This window comes from Phocoena phocoena, chromosome 3, assembly GCF_963924675.1.
Source record: "Phocoena phocoena chromosome 3, mPhoPho1.1, whole genome shotgun sequence".
Taxonomy (NCBI): domain Eukaryota; kingdom Metazoa; phylum Chordata; class Mammalia; order Artiodactyla; family Phocoenidae; genus Phocoena; species Phocoena phocoena.
Genome location: NC_089221.1, coordinates 119,266,405 through 119,285,949, shown reverse-complemented (window position 1 = coordinate 119,285,949; position 19,545 = coordinate 119,266,405). Strand labels below are relative to the sequence as shown.

Genomic DNA, 19,545 nt, shown 5'->3' with positions numbered 1-19,545 from the left:
ATCAAATAATCCGATTCTCAGCTGGAAAATTAAGGCTAAGAAAAGCATGACTATAGAGCATTAACACGAGCCAGACACAAGTCTTTACAATCGGATTTAATTTCATTTCTCCACAGCCCTAGGAGGGGAGGTGTTATTAGCCCCATTTCACAGACAAAGGCATGAGACTTGGAGAGGCTGAGGGTCTTGCCCAAGATCAAGCAGAGAGAGGAGGCAGAGCCAGGAATTGGAACTAGGCTTGTCCAACACCAAAACCCATGCCCTCGACCTTGACACTAGACTGCCAGCCAAGGAAAGGAAAGGAAGAGCCCCCATACGTGAGCTTTTGCCAGTAGCAGACTTGCCTGAGATCCCCTCAAGAAACACTGTTGAAAAGAACATTTCCAAAGCCACTCAGGCCTTCACATCTCTGCTCTTCCAAGCACATAGTGAGAGGGACTTGGAACTGACCTGATGCAGGGTGGGTGTCTGCAGACTCCTGTCCTTTCCCAGCAAGCAGCCCTTCAGGTACAGAAGTCATCTTTCCAGACCCACCAATCGTGAGTAAATCTTCCTCTGTCACAGCAGTGAATTCAGGCCCTAGAGGACAGTGTGTGAACCGGGTCTATGAAATTGACACTGACAGCAGCAAACCTTCCAGGAGAGGAAGGAGTGAAAAAAATAGCAAATATTTTCCCAAGGCTCAGCCTTATAATTTCCCTGGAAATTTCCAAGCAGTCTATTCAGCTTCTCGGTAATGTGGGGCTTTCTTGGATACTAAAGGGAAAAATTCCTTTATGTGCCTCTCCTTTTGCCCTTTTTCTGGAGCTCAGTACACATGTTCACTGTCCACAGAAATGGGCCAATCATACTCCCAACTAGGGATAATGAAAACCACCCACACTTGGAATGCAATGAGGCATCATTATTCCATTATCCTGTTTTACAGATGAGGAAAATGAGGCCCTCATAAGTGCTTCAGGAGCTTCAGGAATGCTTCTGGAGCAGGGTCTCTAGGTCTCTGATCACTCCGAGGCAGAGTAAACTCTTTACAAGGTCTGTGATTTGCAAGCTGCTGGGTTCCCCAAGTCAATGAAAGAGGCTGGGGGACACCAAGCAGGTAGGGTCTCCAACCTGACCAGCCAGGTACCTGGCACAAGGCAACACTTGATGAATACTTGTTGAATGGAAGAATAAATGAATAAATGGGTAAATAGATGCTACAAGGAGTCCCTTTTCTCTATATTGGAGCTCCAGGTAAGACTTTCTTAGAAAAGGAAAAAAAAAAATCTTCCATTATGTGAAGACAAAGTCTGAAAACCACAGCACTGGAGTAGACAGTGCTGACCCCCAATTACTAGTGGATTTTCAGTGCAGAGCTGATGTTGGGAGGTGGAGAGAAGAGATGGGAAGAGGAGGTGACCTAGGGAAACTGGAACCAGGGCTCGCAACTGGATCACTGCCTCACTCTAGTTCAAAAGTCCTAAATCTTGGACCCCCTGAATGCCAGGCGAGACTTTGTATACAGGTGTTTTTCTAGGCAGAAGATACGGAGTTATCAGATTTTCAAAGGAACATGTGACCTATAAAAAGATAAGCAGCACTGCTCTCAGTCACTATCTAAACCTCCACAGACGTGGGCAATTTTAGTCACAAGGAGTCTGAACATTTTATAGCCAAGGAAATGGCAAGACAGAAAGAGCCGACTGGCCCAGAGCCACACGGCAGGCTTGTGACATCTGCATCTGAGGTGCAGGATGATGTTCTTTCTAATACATCAAGGGTTCTTAACCTGGGGTTCTTGGTTGGGCTTCGGGATCTAAGAACCTGCTGAACTGCATGCAAAATTGGGAAGATGTGCATTTTTCTATGGGAAGGAGTCGGTGCTTTCATCTGATTCTCAAAGGGGTCTGTGACCGAAATAAGATTGAGGCCCACTGTGATCCTCTATTCCCCGCCGAACCTGGAGAACTCATGGGTAGAGCTGTTGCTGTTCTGAGGCAACCGACCTTTGATCAGGGCGGGGTTGTATGTACGTGAGGGTTAGTGCTCTCACCCGAACGTTGCAACCCCTCCAAGTAGGCTGATGCCAGCCCTTATACCCAATAACCGACTGAGAGTGAGACAGTGTGTATGCTGACAGAACTGAGTGTGCTGAACAGAAAGGTTACAGAAACTTCTTGACATAAGCCGAGATGTCAGAGCTGAGACCTTGGACGTGCTCAAAACCGTTTCCACCAAGATGGGCTCTGTCCCCCAGGAGACTGAAGGAGCTGGCGAGCCAGCGAGCACTCAGTTAAATGTCGTCTTAATTTGGAAAGCGCAGAGGGACATTTTTTATCAATAGTCAGCCGTCCTCCAGCACCAGGAGGGCAATGCAGTGCTCACTCGGAGCCTGGGGGCCGTCCTGAGATTGACAGGAAGCCTCCTTGTCTGTTACCCAACTTCAGCTTGGCAGTTCACTGATCCCTACCTCTCCGCTGACTGAAATGAGTGAGATGGCAACTACCACCCTTGGGACTCTGGAGAGAACCAAATCTCCAACACGAGAAGAGAGGACAGGGGAGGGGAGGGAGGAGTTTTAGCACAGGCTCAGCCTGGCACATAGTGTGTACCTAGAAAATAGGTCAGTGTTTTCCAGTCCCTACTGAGTACTGGGCACAATATAATGGGGTCTGGGGTGGGGGGCACGATCAGAAACGCTCATTCAACAAACATTTTATATTTGCTGAGCAATTACTACAGGTCAGAAGTAGCACTAGGAATGGCAGTCAGGGGAGGGGTATACAGAATCATTCATTCAACAGATATTTTAAAGCACCTCCTATGTTGCTGGGTAGGTTTGGTGCTGGTGTCCGGTGGAGAAAAGACACTGCATAGAATCCCTCATTCACTGAATGAATATTTACTGAACATTTACTAAGTGCCCTGCCCTGTATTAGCACTGAAGATATAATGAACCAAACAGCCTCATTCCCTCCACAGTATCAGGGCTCCCTGAATACAGCATCTCCGGATGAGGAAACTGAGGCAGCAGAGCCTTGCGCAAAGGGCTCATTGCTGAGGGCATCGGGGCTCGAACCTCGGGTCATCCTGACCCAGGCTGGCCCTGCTAACAAAGGCCACCTCCCTAGCCTCCCCTCACATTTCCTTTCAGGGCACTAACAATGAGTCGTTAATAACGGAATTTTAATGGCAAAAGCACAGCAGTTCCAGGGTCTGCGAGGAAGCCCATCCCCTGGGCTGTACAGAGACCGTAGGGACTGAACCGCGAGGATTCTTGGCCCCTTGACAGCATTTCTCTCACGACTCTTCCATCCTTCCTGCTCCACAAGGAGAGCTTAAAAATATCCTCCCTCCACATTTGGTACCCTAAATTGGATCAGCACTTAACTTATAACGACAGAGAGGGAGGGAGAACCCTATTTGGCCATCAACACAGAAGGCCCTGGGTCCCCGGACTGTGTGAACTGCCCTTCTGCCCCAGGCATGGCCAGAGGAGCCCATAATCGGAGAACCCCGAGTGACAATAGGAGGGGAAGAGGCTGGCAAGTGGAGCTCCATGGGAAGGCAGGAAGTGACACTTTACACAGAGGGTGCCCCCGGGAAGGTTCATCGGTGATCTGCAGGGAGCCACGCTCTGCACCGGACTCTATGAGGGAAGCATTGGGTTAACCAAGTTCTTTGCTGCAGGACTTCTTGGAACGTTGAATATGCTGACGTGCATCGTGCATCTATAAAAAGGGGACGTCTAGTACACTGTTTCCCAAACTTATTTGACCACAGAAATCTTTTTTTTTTTTTTTTTTTGCAGAGAGATTAGTGCACTGCACAGCTTAAAAACCGGAGCTTTAACCAATGTATGTATTGAGCCCTTACCTGCACGACGGGACCTTGTGCTAAGTGCTGAGGATACTGGAATCCAAAGACAAAGTCCCTGCTTCCAAGGAGCCATCTGTGGAAGAAAACCACATGAAGGGACCAGTGGGGGTGAGGCCAGTGTGCAGGGCAGCCCTGGAAAGGGAGCAGAGGACAGGAGAGGCGCCCGAGCTGGAGGAAGCTTAGGGCTCCAGCAGTGAGAGGAAGTTGCTGGGAAAAGTGTGATGAGACCACTAGAGGCTGGGGAGGGGGGCGGGCAGCAGACAGGGAAATGTGGACAACTCCCCTCCTCAAATCCTCCCCGCTTTGAGCTGGCCATGCTGGGTGGTCTTTCGCATTTGGACAGTTCCTAGGGGGTTTGGGCCTCAGTCCCTCCCACCCCCCCCACCCCTGTCCTCAACCACATCTCTGCTATTGAACTTGGGCTAACATCCAGAAGCCGGGGAACAGCTATGCACAAATTCAGTAATTGGAATCATTAGCGTTGACTCAGAAATCATTTTTTGCTATGTCTCTCTCTTGGAGAAGCTTTTAAGACCCTTTAAATTGGTTAATGGAGAGTTTAGAGATGAGGATGGAGCCTCGGCTTTCTGCTTCCCCTGCCCGTCTCCCTGGCTTTCCCCAACATACTCAAGGGCAAGAGTGATGAGATAATCCAGTATCAGTTTTATTAAACTCCCATCCATTTCCGGCACAAACCTTTCACAAAAGAGGATCTCAAAATCTACACTCTCCTGCTCCAAGACTCCAAGGGCCCAATTGCCATTTACCCCCTCGTATCGGCAGGATGATAGTAACGCTTTCACCTAAAATTACAGTGAGAACTGTGCAAAAGAGCCCTGGGCCAGGAGTTGGGAGGCTGGGGTCCTTGTCCTGGGCTGGTGACTCATAAAGCCAGGTAACCATGGGCATCACTCTGCCTCCTCAGGCCTAAGTGAGCACCAACGTCCTTTCTGCAGCGAAATGCCCTACATCAGCCCTGGAGGGTAGGAGGGCAGACACTGCTGCCCTTGGTCTACAATTGAGGAAACAACACAGCAAGTCAGGCCACTGCTTCAAGGTGACGTGGCCAGAACCTGGATCTTTACACACTTTCTTCTTCTGTACTGTGCTGGGCAGGTACTTAAGGTTCTTTGGGAAGGCGGGTGAACATCTGGCCTCTTTTCTGGGATTCAAGTTGTGGTATCTCTCTGAGAACTCGCAGGCTCCATCTCTAGGGCTGAGTGAAGTGCGAAGGTCTGAAAAAGTCAAGCAGCTACATCAGGCATTTAGACACCAAACTCCTTCCTTCCAAATCAAAGGTGAAATAGAGACAGTCGGGAATCCATTGGGGATGAACAAAAGCGGACGTCATTCAGCGTTTCCTGAGTTTTAGGCATTCATGAAACCACCCCGTGACTTCTGCCACCTCTCTGGATCTGTGCTCCCCTTTACGCAATGTCACAACGTTTTTTCTCTACTTGATTCATTATTTTTAATATCTGTGACACTACGACATGCTAATCGCATTTTTATAATATATATTAATATACAAATGCTAAAATTAAAAAATATTAGTCTGAATACTACCTAAAATCCTCTGGTGAAGCACTGGAGGCACACACATCAGACGCTGGCAAAAAATGATGTGGTCTAAGCCTGAGGAAATCGAAGACTGGCAAGGGGGACGGGAAGGGATTTGCTCCAAGGCAAAGGCTAAGGCGAGGACCAGGGTCCCTGGACCCTTCAGTAAAGTTTTTCACAGGTCACTGAACGAATCTTTTTTATGCACAGAACAGAAATGACTGTGAATGGGGAATTCCCTGGCAGTCCAGTGGTTAGGGCTCGGCGCTTTCACTATTGAGGCCGCTGGTTCAATCCCTGGTTGGGGAACTAAGATCCTCACAAGCCGTGTGGCGTGGCCAAAAAATGAATGTGTCCACTGCCCATTTGTGAGGCTGAGGCTACCAACTAGGGGAAATGGTCAAAGTCATTTATTAGCCATGCACTTGAAATTGCTTGGGAACCTGAGCCCCCATGGAATTTCTACCCTGTAAAGGGATACTGACACCCTGTCTTTTTTGCTGCCATCCCATCTCCTCCCTGCCCGCCCCTCCCCCCAGCACCAGTGAGAGGTACTGGTGACTGCATTTTATCTCACCTTAGCCAAAACCCAGTCTGACGAGACTCCTTTCCAAGGGGTAGGGGTGTGGGAGAACAGCCCTGCTGGGGGATCCGGGGCTGGCTCTGAGACGAGCGCTTCTATAGAGGAGGCCAAGGTTCCCTGTGCTCGAGGCATGTGGCAGGCACGAGGCTCCTGCCAGCAAGGTGTTCAGGCTGCAGAGGGAGGGGCTGGAAAACGACTTCAATCCTCTCACTGCCAGGTCGCTGGGCCCCGGGGCTGCGAGGAGAGGCGAGAGCAACTCTTAACTCAGGCTGTGTTCTTAGACTCCTCCTTTGGAGCAGGGGCTTCTTAAAGGACTTGGTTCCCCTGGCACTACTAACCCAGGTCAGCCCGAAAGAGTCAGGAGTGAGCAGGGCTCCCAGAGCCCTAGATGGTAAGTCAGGGCACGGAGGCAGCCTTGGGATGGTGTCTCTCCTGACAAGTCATTGGAGTGACTACCATTTATTCAACACCTACTGTGTGCCAGGCTGTGCTAAGCCCTTTGCTGTCATCTCATTTAATCTCAGTGCGGTGGCTTCTCTTGTTGTGGAGCACGGGCTCTAGGCACATGGGCTCAGTAGTTGTGGCTTGTGGGCTCTAGAGCGCAGGCTCAGTAGTTGTGGCGCACGGGCTTTGTTGCTCCGCAGCATGTGGGATCTTCCCGGACCAGGGCTCGAACCCGTGTCCCCTGCATTGGCAGGCAGATGCTTAACCACTGCGCCACCACGGAAGTCCCATCTCATTTAATCTTTACAATCTAGTGAGTTTTCAGAGGTGAAGAAACAGAGGTGCAAAGACATACAGGCCAAGTTCAGGAATAGAGCAGGGGTTAAAACTCAGGTTTGATTTGTCTGACTCAAAAAGCTGTGCTCGTTCCCACCAATGGAGCAGAAGTAACAAAGAGACCAAAGGCTACTGCCACCCCCTTCTCTGTCACAGGGTACTGAGCTCAGGGAGGCACCTGCTGGCTTTGACTCTCATCTGTACCTGCTGCCTCCATGGAAAAGAGGGTCCGCAGCCTCTCCTGGGCAGGCGCATTCCCCAGAGCTGCTGACTGCTGGTAGCATCTCACAGCCTCTCCCAGATTCCTCTGCACACCAAGGCCCTTCTCATAGCAAATTCCCAAGTGGTACCTGCTCTGTGAATCCTAAAGGAGAAGACGGACAGACACACGAATGCCCACGCATGCAGGACTGAAGAACTGAAACGCTGGGGCAGGAGGAAGGTGCAGCAGTCAGCAGGCCGGTGCTTCACCCCTGCAGGGTCAGGCCCAGCTGCAACCCTCCCTGGGCCAAGGGATCTCAACTGTGAAGAGCCAGAGGCCCAGAACAGAGGACACAGGGATCCCTCCACCCAGGGAGCTTCCGGCCAGAGCAGCGTGGAGGCTTCTTGTGCTGAAAGTGTGCAGAAGTGAAGGCTGCGGGAAGCACTTGGCCCTGCTCTGGGAGGCCAGGGAGTCGGGCTCCTATGTTATCCTGAAAGAGCCAGGAGCAAGGGTGGAGGCTGGGCTTCCGAAGGCCCTGAATGCCTTCCTGATCTCTACCCAGAGAGCTACAAAGCATACATTACAGAGAACATGTTTCTCCTCCTTTGAAACGTTAAAAGGCTAATCTCTTTGTCCCTGGCTCTGGATCCTCTCTCCCCTCTCACTGAGAATTAGGCTCCTGGGAGAGGCAGTATCAGGTAGGGAGCAGAAGCCCAATCTCTACAGCCAGACGCCTGGGTTCCAATCTTGGCTCCACCACTTACCAGCTGTGTAACCTCGGGCATCATATTCTGTGTCTCTGTGCCTCAGTTTCCTCATCTGTAAAGTAGGCATAATAAGAGCACCTACCTTATTACCCTGTCGTGAGGATTAAACGTGTCAATATGTGGAAAGGGCTTAGATTAGTGTTATTATTTTCACACCTTTAGTTGCCCACATCATTCATCTCTCCCTCTCTGTAATGAACATTTTCATTATATTCAATCTCCCAACCATGGTTCTATTTCTCGTCTACGCTCTAAAGAGTTTCTGTAACATGTAGGTCAAAGTCTATGTAATAAATATGGTGGACTCGTGGCTACAGGCCAGCGTAGGACAGTTAGGCCAAAACACCCATGCTGTTATGTGTGTGTTACACAACATCCCTCTGTGTACTTCTCCTGGCGTGCTGGGTGACTAATGCCAGCCAGGGTGCCCCCAGGCTTGTCCCACACATGGTCACACAACCCACTGAGCGCAAGGAAGACTCTGGGGCTCTTTCATAGAAAGACAGGCACAGAGGCAGGTACAGTTTGATGACATTGGTCCCCTTTTGACAGCTACTGCAGATACTTTGGACAACACAGAGTGAAAAAGGAGAAGTATTCTGATGCCCAAGAATTCAATAACACTATCACTGTGTTGGCCAGGAAGTAAAGAGAAGCAGCAGCCCCTATGCTGGGAAATTCTAGTACATGGCCACTGCTGGCTTTAACCCAGGGCTCCTGGTCCTTTAAGATACAACTCAAAAAATATACTGGTCAAAGACACTTGAGGATACAGCAAACCCACAGATGCCTTTTCAGTAATTCACAGTGACATAAAGCTCTGAGATTTCCTGCATTAAAGATACCTGTTTAACAAAGTATTTCCCAAACCCATCTGACCATTTTTCCCTCGTATGATTTATAAACGTTCCATGGAACTAATGCTCTGTGGAGCAAACTCCATGCTGCCTGGATGCCAACCCCTAGGTGACAGACGACCAGACATCCTCTACCCCCCCCAGACTGCTCAATGTCTTCACCTCACGCGTCTTCTGACTTCCCTGGACTAAGCCACTTGTGATGGCGCACCTTCCACGTGTACACTTTACAAAGCACTTTCACACTTATTATCTCAGATTTTGATCCTCACGACAACCCCGTGAAGTGGTAGACAGGTCAAGCAGGCACTAGTATCCCAATCTTAGAGATGAGGAAAACAAGAAGTGACCAGCCCAGTAGTATGCCAGTAAATGTTTAACAACCAGCTCTCCAAGGGAAAAAGCCCTGTTTTGTAGCATTTGGCAATTCTGTGGTGCTAATGCTCTCCCCATAGCTGATTTCAAGCTAACAACAATTCTCGCAGGCTGGTACAAGCCAGTGCCAGCACACCACTGGACCTGTCCAAGGGGCACACAGTAAGTCAGCAAGAGTTAAGGCTTGAAGCCAGCCCAATGCTCTTATCAACTGTCTCCTAGGCACAGTACCAGTTCCAAAATCCCTTCCTTTATCAGACTTGATCCCCATCATGCCTGGATATGGACACCTCATACCCCATTGTTGGCTGCAAGCCAAAGATATTTCACGGCTCTCTGCTCGTCCAGGTATGCCTCCTTGGTGAAGAGCACCCCGAGAAAAGCTTGGGCCTGTGGTCAAGGAAGGAAAAAGGTATCTTGGTCACTGCCAGGCCCCACCTGCCCCAAGTGCCCAGGAGTGACCCCACCAATGGCACTCACCTCTCTCAAGCCTGAGTCTGCAGCATGCTTCAGCAGGGACACTGCCCTTTGCTGCTCAGGGTCCCACGAGGAGGCTGGATCCTGCAGCAGGCACCTGGCATAGCGGTACTGAGCCAGGTTGTGGCCCTGGCTGGCAGCCAGCTGGTAGTAAAAGGCTGCCTGGGGCAAAGGGAGAAACATCCAGTCAACTGGTAACTCTGTACGCTGCCTTTTTATGGAGTGAAGTGTTTAATTAAATAACACATAATCATTATAGATTAGTCAGAAAATACAGAGAAGCCAAAAATAGAAACAAAATTCCAAGAAATCCTGCCTCCTAAAGATCATTCTCTGTTAACATTTTAGCGTACAATCTTGCAAATTTCTTCCCCCCCCCCGTACTGTATGTATTAACATATATACACAAATATGTTAATATACACTCACACACATATATAAATGTGTGTATGTGTGTGTGTGTGTAGGAAGAAAGGGAGAGAGAGAAAACTACACTCACTGTTTTTTGTAACCTATTTTGTAACCTATTCTTTTTCATTTAACAATACACCATGAATATCTTTCCCTGCAAATAAATATAGATCTAGCATATCATTTTTAAGGCCCACATAGATGTTATTAACCAATTCTCTGTTGAAGGAACTTCAAGTTTCTTCCCATTTATTGGCCATCGTAGACAATTCTAAGAAACTGTTATATATAAATTCTTATATATAACATCTATGCATACTTATCCTACTTTTTAGAATTAATTGATCCATTCATCAAGGTAACGTTCTAGGTCGTGAGGATACAGCTGCAAAGAAGAAAGACAAGGTCCCGGCCTTCCTGTGTTTTGAGTCTAAATTCCTAGAAGCTGGAGACTTCTTTCTTAGTTTTCCCTCCGGGCTGGAAGAGAGAAGCTGGACTTTCCCAAGCCCTGCCCACTGCTCATTTCTGGAGGTCGGGCGGCACAGGCCATGGGCCTGGGGGCAGGGAGGAAGTGTAGTACCTTGCCGAGGTCCCTGGGGGTGCCTCTGCCGTGCTCGTGACACAAGCCCACATTGTACTGCGCTTTGCTGTAGCCACGGTCTGCTGCTTTCTGGAAGTAAGAAAAGGCTGCCATGCAGTCTCCATCCCTCATGTTCTCTGTCCCTGTAAGAAAGCACTAGGCGTAAACATAGCTTCCTCTGTGAACTTCCCCACATTCTTAGTCAGATACCCACATGCTCCTTCCTTTCTTTTCCTTTCTTTTTAGACACTTCGCATGCACTTCCATCCTCTGAATATTTCACTGGTTTGCCATAGGTATCAGTGGGTTCTGCCCTCCTGTACACCATCCTCCTCTTGGTAACAACATCCTAATTTCCCTTTGGGAACAGCCCTTCCCCCCAGTGCTGCCAATCAGTGTGCCTGCCCTCTTCCCAACCAATGAGACCCTCTCTCAGGAATCTGAATCTTGATCTGGCTGCAACAGGAAAGAAAACAGCTTCCGCAGGTTTATTCTGATGGCAGCACTCTGAAGACGCTGTTTCTCAGTTACTGCTGCATGCATCCCTGGAGTCTCTCTGATTCCTGTTCTTTCTGAGGCTTGGCAAGTCAATAGATCCCAACAGATTCCTTTTGTGCTTAGGTTAGCCAAAGTGGTTTTAGGCTGCTTGTAACCAACATAACATAACTGATTCAGCTGACACTGTCAATCTTGCTTTATGAGGACACTGTGAGAGAATATAAGAAAGAGAGCCCAGCTCCAAAGCCCATGTTCTCTTTATCATCCAAACGAAAAGGAAAACAGGGAAGGGGCTGAGCACCGCCTACTCTCAACTCTAAGCCTTTGCTCAAGCTGTTTCTCCTGCCTGGGATACCTTTTTCTGCCTCTATCATCAGACCTTCCCAACCTGTTTCGGTTCTAGAATCTTCAGACCACACTCAGGCTTTAAACACTCTTTCGGCACTTACTTCACACACAAGCCTTTTTCTAGGAACTGAACTGTTTCAAGAGTACAAGCCCTGTCTCCTCAATTAGACTGTAAAATCCTGGAGGCAGAAGCAGAAAAAGAATGTAGAAGAAATAACTTTGCATAGGGTGAAAGCTCTATACAAATGCAAAATATGATTATGGCTTATGCTCCCTTTGTGTTCTGCCACAGTGCTTAGCACTTGCTGAATAAATGAATATGCATATGAAGGAAGGAATGGGCAAGAAAATTCGCAGAAGACTGTCTGCCCATGAAACATCACAAAAAGCCAATGAGGCAGAAGCCGGGTTCCATTCGGCCAGCAGTGAATGAGTCACCTCCTGGCTGCCTGAAAACTCACTGTCAAGGGTTCACAGAGCCCTCTGTCCTTGAGGAGAAGACTCGAGAGGGCACAGGATCCCACCCTGTCCCCATCCCCCACACCGGATCCTCTGCCTCTAACCTAAACCAAGTCACCACCATGTTTTGCTTAGCCATCAGTAACAGCTCCAATCTAGTCGCCTGTTTCCCCTCTGGCATTCCTATGACCTGCCTCTGTCCACACAGCAGGCAGAGAGATCTTCGGAAAAGTAAATCAGATCACATGACTACCCCCACTTCCTGCTCCAGCGTAAAACACTCCAATGGCTTCCTGGCTCGCTTAGAAGCACCACACGCCACCACGGCTCAGAAGGCCTGATCTGATCTGGCCCCTGCCTGCTTCTCTGACTTCATCTCTTTCTACTCTCTTGGTGATCGCTAAACTACAACCACGCTCACCCTTTTCTTTGTTCCTTTAACAAACAAAACTCAATCCTGCCTCAGGACCTTTGCACTTGCTGTTCCCTTTACTTGGAAAGCTTTCTCCAGATGGAAACAAGACTGGCTTGTTTTTGTCAGTCCGGTCAAGGATCTTTCCATCCACGAGGCCTTCCAAATCAAAGCTGCTCCTTGACCAAGTCACTAATGCATACCCCTGTTTAATTTTCTCCATAACATTTATCACTATCTGAAATTCTCTGTTTTTTTTTTTTTTTTTTTTTTGCGGTATGTGGGCCTCTCACTGTTGTGGCCTCTCCCGTTGCAGAGCACAGGCTCCGGACGCGCAGGCTCAGCGGCCGTGGCTCCGCAGCATGTGGGATCTTCCCGGACCAGGGCACGAACCCCTGTCCCCTGCAACAGCAGGCGGACTCTCAACCACTGTGCCATCAGGGAAGCCCTGAAATTCCCTTTTTTATTTGTTTACCAGTTTGTTGTTTTTCTCTCCCTCAACTCACATGGAAGCTCCATAAGAGTAAGGACTTTGTCTTGTGAATCACTGTACCCCCAACACCTAAACTAAGCCCTAACCAAAGGTGAATGCTTAAGGCATTTGTACTGAATGAATCCTAGCCTCTCACTCACTTGCCCACTAGAGTCCAGGAGATGCTGCTGGCAGTCTGGGTCTCCACATGAGAAGGCCTGAAAGAAGCCAGGTCACTGCAGAGAATAGGACAAATGGTGGAGAGGAATCTGGAGTCTCCAGATGTGGGTAAGGAAGGGCACTTGAGGGCCTGCTCCAAATCTCAGGAGCCTGTTCTTGCCTAAGTGCGGCAGAAAATTCAAGGTGTCATTCAAGATTTATTTTCTCCTTCTTACACAGTAACCGAATTTTCAGGTAAGCACATGGTCATTCAGCTAAGGACTCTATTTTCCAGGCTCCTCTGTGACTAGGTAAGGCCGTGAGCCTTCATTTCTGGACAATGATTTGTGTAACTTTTAGGTTGGGGAGGAGTGGTCCTTTAGCTTTCCCACCTTTGCCTTCTAGCTAGCTAGAATTTGGATATGAGGCAAACTGAACCTTGAGATGGGAGCCCATTTTAAGAAGGGCAGAACCATTTGACTGAGAATAGGTCCCTGACACCACTGTGTCACCATGCCAGACTTGGTCGACCTACCTGGGAGAAAATAAACTCTCTCTTATGTAAACCACTCCCTGCCCTGACTCTACTTGACCTACCGCATACCCTTTCCATTTTCCCATCCACCCTCCTTGAGACAGGGTCCACCCAGTTACCCAGGAAGTTGAAAGCGATGGAAACACTGAGCTGGAAGAGCTGCTGAATGGAAGTCATGGCCTCCTCGAGGGAAAGACTTTTTGATTTATCTTGTTCCTGGGGAAGAAATATAAAGACTCATCATGGGACAGTTCACTGGGATTGCCACCTCTCTAGGGGAATGTTACGGGGATCCAGGTGGCCAAAACTGGACAATACCTGCTTTTCGCCAGTGGGCTGAGGCTGGGCTGGCTTTGCCTTGGACTTGAAGCTACTGCTGGCATGCAGGAAGCCGGCGTCACTGGGATCTGCAAGGGAAAAGGCAAAGGAGGAAGGTGTTAGTTCTCCTTTTCTCTCACTCCCCCAGTCCACAGAGCCCTCCATCCAGCACCACTGCCAGGAGCCAAAATCATTCCAACTTGCCCCAGAAAGCATGGGGGCTCACAGGAATGACAATTCCCCAATGTGGCATATGCGACAACAAATGTCCACCTGCCCAACTCCCCACCCCACCCCCGCCTTCTGCTGATTTTAGGAGGTGGGACCATACCTTCCTCAGAGGCACCCTGAAGACCAGTTGTTCTCAAGGAGCTGGGTGAAGAGAGGCTCTCAGGCCGAGTGGAGGGTTCTTCCTGGCCCAGCCTGAGTTCCCTGAGGCCAGTGTGCCTGGGAGCCGGGCTATCAGGGCTGGGCAGAATGTGTCTCCGCAGTGCTGGAAAGAGCCAGTGAGAGCGGTCACGTCAGAAGGGGATAGGTTCAGCCTGCTGGGGCTGACTGAGCCCTCCCTGAGGCTTCGCGGACCAAAGGAAGAATCTAGAAACTCCTGAGACATGTCCTTCACATGCCTCCTCCTCCATTTCCTTGGCTGGCTTCCCTCTGCAGGGGTGGAGAGGGGCCCACATTTATGCTGATCCCCACACCCCAAGCATAAATCGCTCCTTGGCTTGAATTCTTCCAGTCGCAGGGAGGGATCTACTTTATTCACTGTTCTAGCCCCAGCACTTAGCACTTAGTTTGATGGTTAATATTGATTATGATTATAATCATAATACTAAGGGCAAGAACTTAAACCGCTACTTACTGAGCACATACTACATGCCAGGCACTGTTCTAAGTCCTCGACATGTATTAACTCATTTAGTCCTTCCAAGAAACCTGTGGGGGTGGGTTTTATTATTTCCCCATTCTATAGGTGAAGAAACTGAGGCACAGGGAAGTTAAAAGCGACTCATCCAGGGACACCAAACTAGTATCAGCAGTTCTGGGCTTGAACCGTGACAACGTGACTCCAGAGCCTTAATCACCATGCTGCATTGCCTCTGTACCATGGCACATGATAGCCATTCAATAAAGATTCACTTGTTGATGAATGACTGACCAGAGAATGACCTAACTGGCTGAGGAGTGGGCAGGAAGCCACTCCTAGGATCTAAAATAACCTGGACACCTGCGGGGCTCTGTCAATGGAAGGGGAGGGGAGGACATGGGAGGGGCCTGGAGGACAGGCGTGGCCCACACACCGGGTGGACAGACCTTCCTCCCATTCCTCTTCCTCTGACTGCAGATAGGAGAGGCAAGGAGCTGCTGACGGCTCTTTTCCTGAGGTGTGTCCAGAGATGCTTCCTGGCCCAGAGAAACTCCCAGCCCAGCTCTCCTGTCCCCGGGACTGAGAACTCACAGGAGCGCGGGTGCCTCAAGGGAGATGAGAGGAAACGGTCCAGAGGACTGCGCCAAAAGCAGCGCTCCGCTTGCCGAGGTCCTGCTGGCACGGACGCCTGGAAGTGGATCTGCCTTGCCAGCTGCAGGGCCAGCACGGCCAGGGTGCCCTGAGGAAGACAGCACTTCAGGGGACACAGCTCTCCACCAGTCAACTCCTTCAGTCTCCGCCTACATCTCCAACATCACTTCCTCGAGAAACCCTTCCTGACTCCTGGCTGTAGCCGCTCCCCCACTGCGCACTCTCGTAAGCACCCGAACTTCCCCCATGGAGCCCTGATCACACTGGTACTCAAACAGCCATCTCTACAATTACTCACCAAGGTCTGTCTCTCCTGTTAGTCTCTAAGCACCAGGAGGGAGGAACCATGTCTGTTTTGCTCACCTAGGTATCCCCAGCGCCTAGCAGAGCACTAAGATACAGCACGAATAAATACATGCTGAATAAACGCCTGAGCGAGTGACTGAATAAACAAAATCTAAGCAGGCAAAAAGATAACATGGCAAGTTTGGGCTTGGGCACACGTGCAGCCAAATGCAGACGGGTCAGAGCTCCCCATCAGGCTCCCTCCTCCTCTAGCCTGGCACAACTCCTCCCCCATCCCAAAGCCACCCCACCACACACATTCACAGCTACAGGCTTGTCGTGGGTGTCTCTTCTCCAACAGGTCTGCAGAAGACCTAAGCTAGCTCCTAGCCCAGTGACTGCTTGGTTTTCCCTGTCCCTTCCTGTGTTATGCACGAGAAAAGACACCCAAATACTTATTTGTTGCAACAGGCACTGTATACAATGGCAAACAAGACAGACCCAGTCTCTGCCCTCATGGAGTTCATACCTTCACTGAGGGAGAAAGACGACATCCAAGTACACAGAGAAATAATATAACTACAAATTATGCTAAATGCCGCTAAGGAAACAAATCAAGAGTTTACACAGGGCATAAAAGGGACTCCTGACAAGACAGGAGTAGAGGAAAGCCTGTCTGTAGAAGTGATGTGTGTGCTGAGACCTGAAGGAAGAGAAGGTCCCAGCAATGTCAATAACAGGGATGTGTATCCATATCACTGGAGATAAGCTTGTGCTCAGGCCCTTTCACATAGGCAGTAGTGAGAGAGCTGAGGGATGGCATCAGGACCCCTGAGATGCAGACCCAGTTTTAGAAGGACTCACTATAGGATTGCCCTAGGGTTCACATCTTTGACAAAATGGAAAAACACATCCCTCTCCAGGGTGTGTTATGCCCCTAGGCCATAGCTCCCCAGAGAGAAGTGTCCCTGGCATGGAGACATTCCAGTCTCAGCTCTGCTGATGACACCAAGTTACAGATGAGACAACTGAGGCTCAGAGAGGTCAAGCCACTTGCCCAAAGTACGCAGCAGGAAAGTGAGAGGGATGAGAAGTGATGGAGACAAGTGTGACGTGAGTGCCAACTTCATTTAGAATATCTTATAAGCAGAACCTAAGAGGCAAAGATTCTGCCTTGTTAGACCTCGTGTTACTGAGCCTCTGCCTTTATAGATCAGATTTAACAAATATTTACTGAGCGACGATCATGGGTCAGGATATGTACTATGTGCTTTTACAAGCCATACTAGGTATAGCAACCAAGCTGTAAAGCATAGTAGCTAAGAGCACGAGCTCCAGAGTAAAATCTGGTTCCTCTACTGAATAGCTGTGTGACCTTAAGAGTGTTACCTAAAGTTTCAGAGCCTGAGTTTTCTCATCTATAAAATAGAGATTATATTTCCTCTGCAAGATTTTGTAAGGATTAAATAAGATGATATATATAGATACATTAATAAATTAAAAGTTAGCTATTTAGTATTATTTAATTATAAGATTCAGGAAGGCAAGAATCATATCTACCTTGTTCTCCGCTGTGTCCCTAGTACTTAGCAAAAAATGCCTGGCTCAAAGAAAGTGTTAAATAAATGTTTACTGAATGAAAGGAGGAATATATACATGGGGAGCAGGGGGAAAGGGAGTAGCAATATCTCCCCAAATATGCTCCAATGCCATGAGTTACTCAAATTTTGAGTGTGGCCACAATGATGCCCTAGCTCTTGTTTCTAGGCTATACTTCCATACAGGATCATTCTCATCCACACTGAAGGACAAGGACAGGACTGGGGAAACCTTACCCATGATATGGCATCCCACAATGTGTTCCGGGAGTCACGGGCAGACATCCACTGGAAGGCAGCCTTCCATCCATGGGACCTTGGGCCCTTGCTTGTGCCTGGGCCATGGTGGCCAGACCTAGAAGATGTAAGATGTAACAGAGGCTATCAAGTTCTGTCCTAAGTGGGAGTAGAGGGAGGCTAGGGGAGCACATGGGTGACGGAATGGCAGTCTTTCACCTGTCGAAACTGGGCACAGGGACCAGCAGGTTGGAGGAGGTAGCCTGAGGCCCATCTGGGCTGGTGGACTTGGAGGTCACCCCACGGAGGCCAGGTCCCAGCAGACGGGGAAGAGCTGTGCAGAGCAAGGATCAGTCACTTTGATATGAGCAGGACTGAGGCAACAGTGGCCCCACCAATCTTCCCTCTGACCCTTGACAGAGCCCCACGCCAGGAACCCAGGAAACACTGGCACCTGCTTCTGCAGAGGTTTTTAAACAAGGATGCATACACGTGGGGATCTTTTGCTTAGTACAGAATCCAGCGTGCCACCCCAGAACCAAATAAACTAGGATCATTCAGGGTTGAGCATCAATATTTTGAAAAAGCTCCCCGGGTGATTCTGACGCCCTCCTAGGGCTGACAACCACTGTTCTAAAATGACCAGACATTCATACACAAACTCTCGCTCAATGTTTGTAGCTCTTTGTCTCTAAATCGCGCCTCTTTTCATTGGCTCCGCCTACCCCATTGGCCCCGCCCACTGCACTGGCCTCTACTCCTCTTTCATGAACTCCGCCCACCATCTCCGGGTACTTGGCTCCTTCCCCTTCCAATGGCTCCACCCATCTCCTTGGCTCTAAGTTCCACCCTCTTCCTACTAGCCGCGCCCACACCTCAAATTCGAACGGCCCCTTGACTCGGAGTGCAGCGCGGCCCCTAACGACCCCGCCTCTCTTCCGCTCTAACACCGCCCACTATTGCTTTGGCTCAGTCCTCCGGCCCGCCCCCTCCTCAATTCCAAGTCTCAGCTGCCGCAAGACCCGCGGCCGAAGGCCCTTACCTCGGCCCAGGAGTCCCGGGAGCCGCCACATGTCGTCGCCAACACCATAGAGCTCGCAGCCGAAAGAGCGCGGCCAAACCCCGGGACGGCGGCTAGAGTGGCCTCTGTGGCGCCCTCGGAGTGGCCGAGTCCCCAAGGAAGCTCACCGCCAGCCAATTAGAAGGGGGCCCAGCCGGAAGGACGGCGCTCAGCGAAAGGAAGTGGGAGGTGTAGGCGTACTGGGGCTAGCGGGGAGGTGAACTTCAGCAAGGGCAAGGGGATGTGGGCCCGGCCTCCGGTGGAAGAGGTGTCATTTGCTGCCCGCATAAGAATGGGGGGGGGGGGCGTCGTGCAGAGGAGGAGGGTCGCAGGGGGCGAAGCTGAACCGCCTCAGAAGAAGGACCATTGAGAAGCGGGGCGAGAGCGGCCTCGGTGGTGCCAGACGACCTTGCAGACACCGTGGAGACGCGAGGGGGAACAATCTTCCCCAGGCCCCGATGCTAGAGGAGGTGGGAGACACCAGGCCCAGTGGGTGGAGGAGAGGAACCTTAGGGTCCGACGGAGGAAACCAGTAGTACGAGCTTTCCGCCCAAGGCCATCTGCTTGGAGTTGCCCGACTGGGTAGGCGATGAAAACTGCGAGTGGGGTTCCGATACGGGGGCATTCAGCTCTGGCTCCAGCTTTGTCTCACCATGTAGCCTCGGGCCGAGCCCTTCCCTTGTCTGGGCCTCCGTCTGCCCAGTAATAGGGTCAGATGGAGTGAGCTCGGCTGGTCCTTCCTGATTTGACAAGAACAACTTGAATTGCTGCTTTCAAAATACCAAAGAGGATACTGTCCCCTTCCCCGCCCCCACGCCTGTTAATCAGAGCTCTCATCTTCAGACCCAGCCAGAGTTATCTGTGTATTCTTTTGTTGGGCAAAGACTCGGTCCTCTTTCCCCACACCTGAATCCGTGAAATAAAGGAGCTCAAAATCAAATATAAGTTGCTTACACTTTCTCCCTCCTCCTTTCTCCCAGGTAGTGACTTCTGGTTTGATGGAAGTCTCTATCTGGGGTAAAAGAGTACTGGAGGTACCTACTTTTAGACCCAGGCATGTGTATGACAGTGGTATTAAGTTGTTCAGCAACTTTTGAGCCATATGTCAGCCAGCATCCTAGAATCTGAGAAGACCGAGGAGTAAAGAGCGTTTGTGGCCTCCAGGAAGACATGATCCAGTGTTTTAAGAGTG

The 19,545-nt window shown here is 49.9% G+C and overlaps 1 protein-coding gene across 1 annotated transcript; it reads right to left on the bottom strand.

The window, feature by feature from the left end:
* Window positions 1-4,501: 4,501 nt before the first annotated feature.
* Window positions 4,502-18,775, bottom strand: DELE1 (DAP3 binding cell death enhancer 1). The gene is made up of 13 exons (XM_065874432.1): window positions 18,336-18,775; window positions 17,513-17,627; window positions 17,294-17,411; window positions 15,114-15,261; window positions 13,986-14,147; window positions 13,655-13,743; window positions 13,456-13,552; window positions 10,454-10,596; window positions 9,466-9,624; window positions 9,283-9,375; window positions 6,989-7,148; window positions 5,999-6,238; window positions 4,502-5,096 (listed from the first exon to the last, which is right to left on the bottom strand). The coding sequence occupies exons 1-12, from the start codon at window positions 18,364-18,366 to the stop codon at window positions 6,000-6,002; spliced, it is 1,554 nt and encodes a 517-aa protein (XP_065730504.1). The 5' UTR covers window positions 18,367-18,775; the 3' UTR covers window positions 4,502-5,096; window position 5,999.
* Between the last annotated feature and the right edge of the window lie 770 nt (window positions 18,776-19,545).

Excerpts from the sequence above, each read along its gene's own strand:
- DELE1 (XM_065874432.1), bottom strand. The coding sequence starts at position 18,366 with ATGTGGCGGCTCCCGGGACTCCTGGGCCGAG. Across the intron at positions 15,262-17,293 it reads TGTGGGATGCCATATCATGG|GGCACCCTGGCCGTGCTGGC; the intron begins GTAAGGTTTCCC and ends TGTCTTCCTCAG. Across the intron at positions 14,148-15,113 it reads CTTGAGGCACCCGCGCTCCT|CACTGCGGAGACACATTCTG; the intron begins GTGAGTTCTCAG and ends GGCTCTTTCCAG.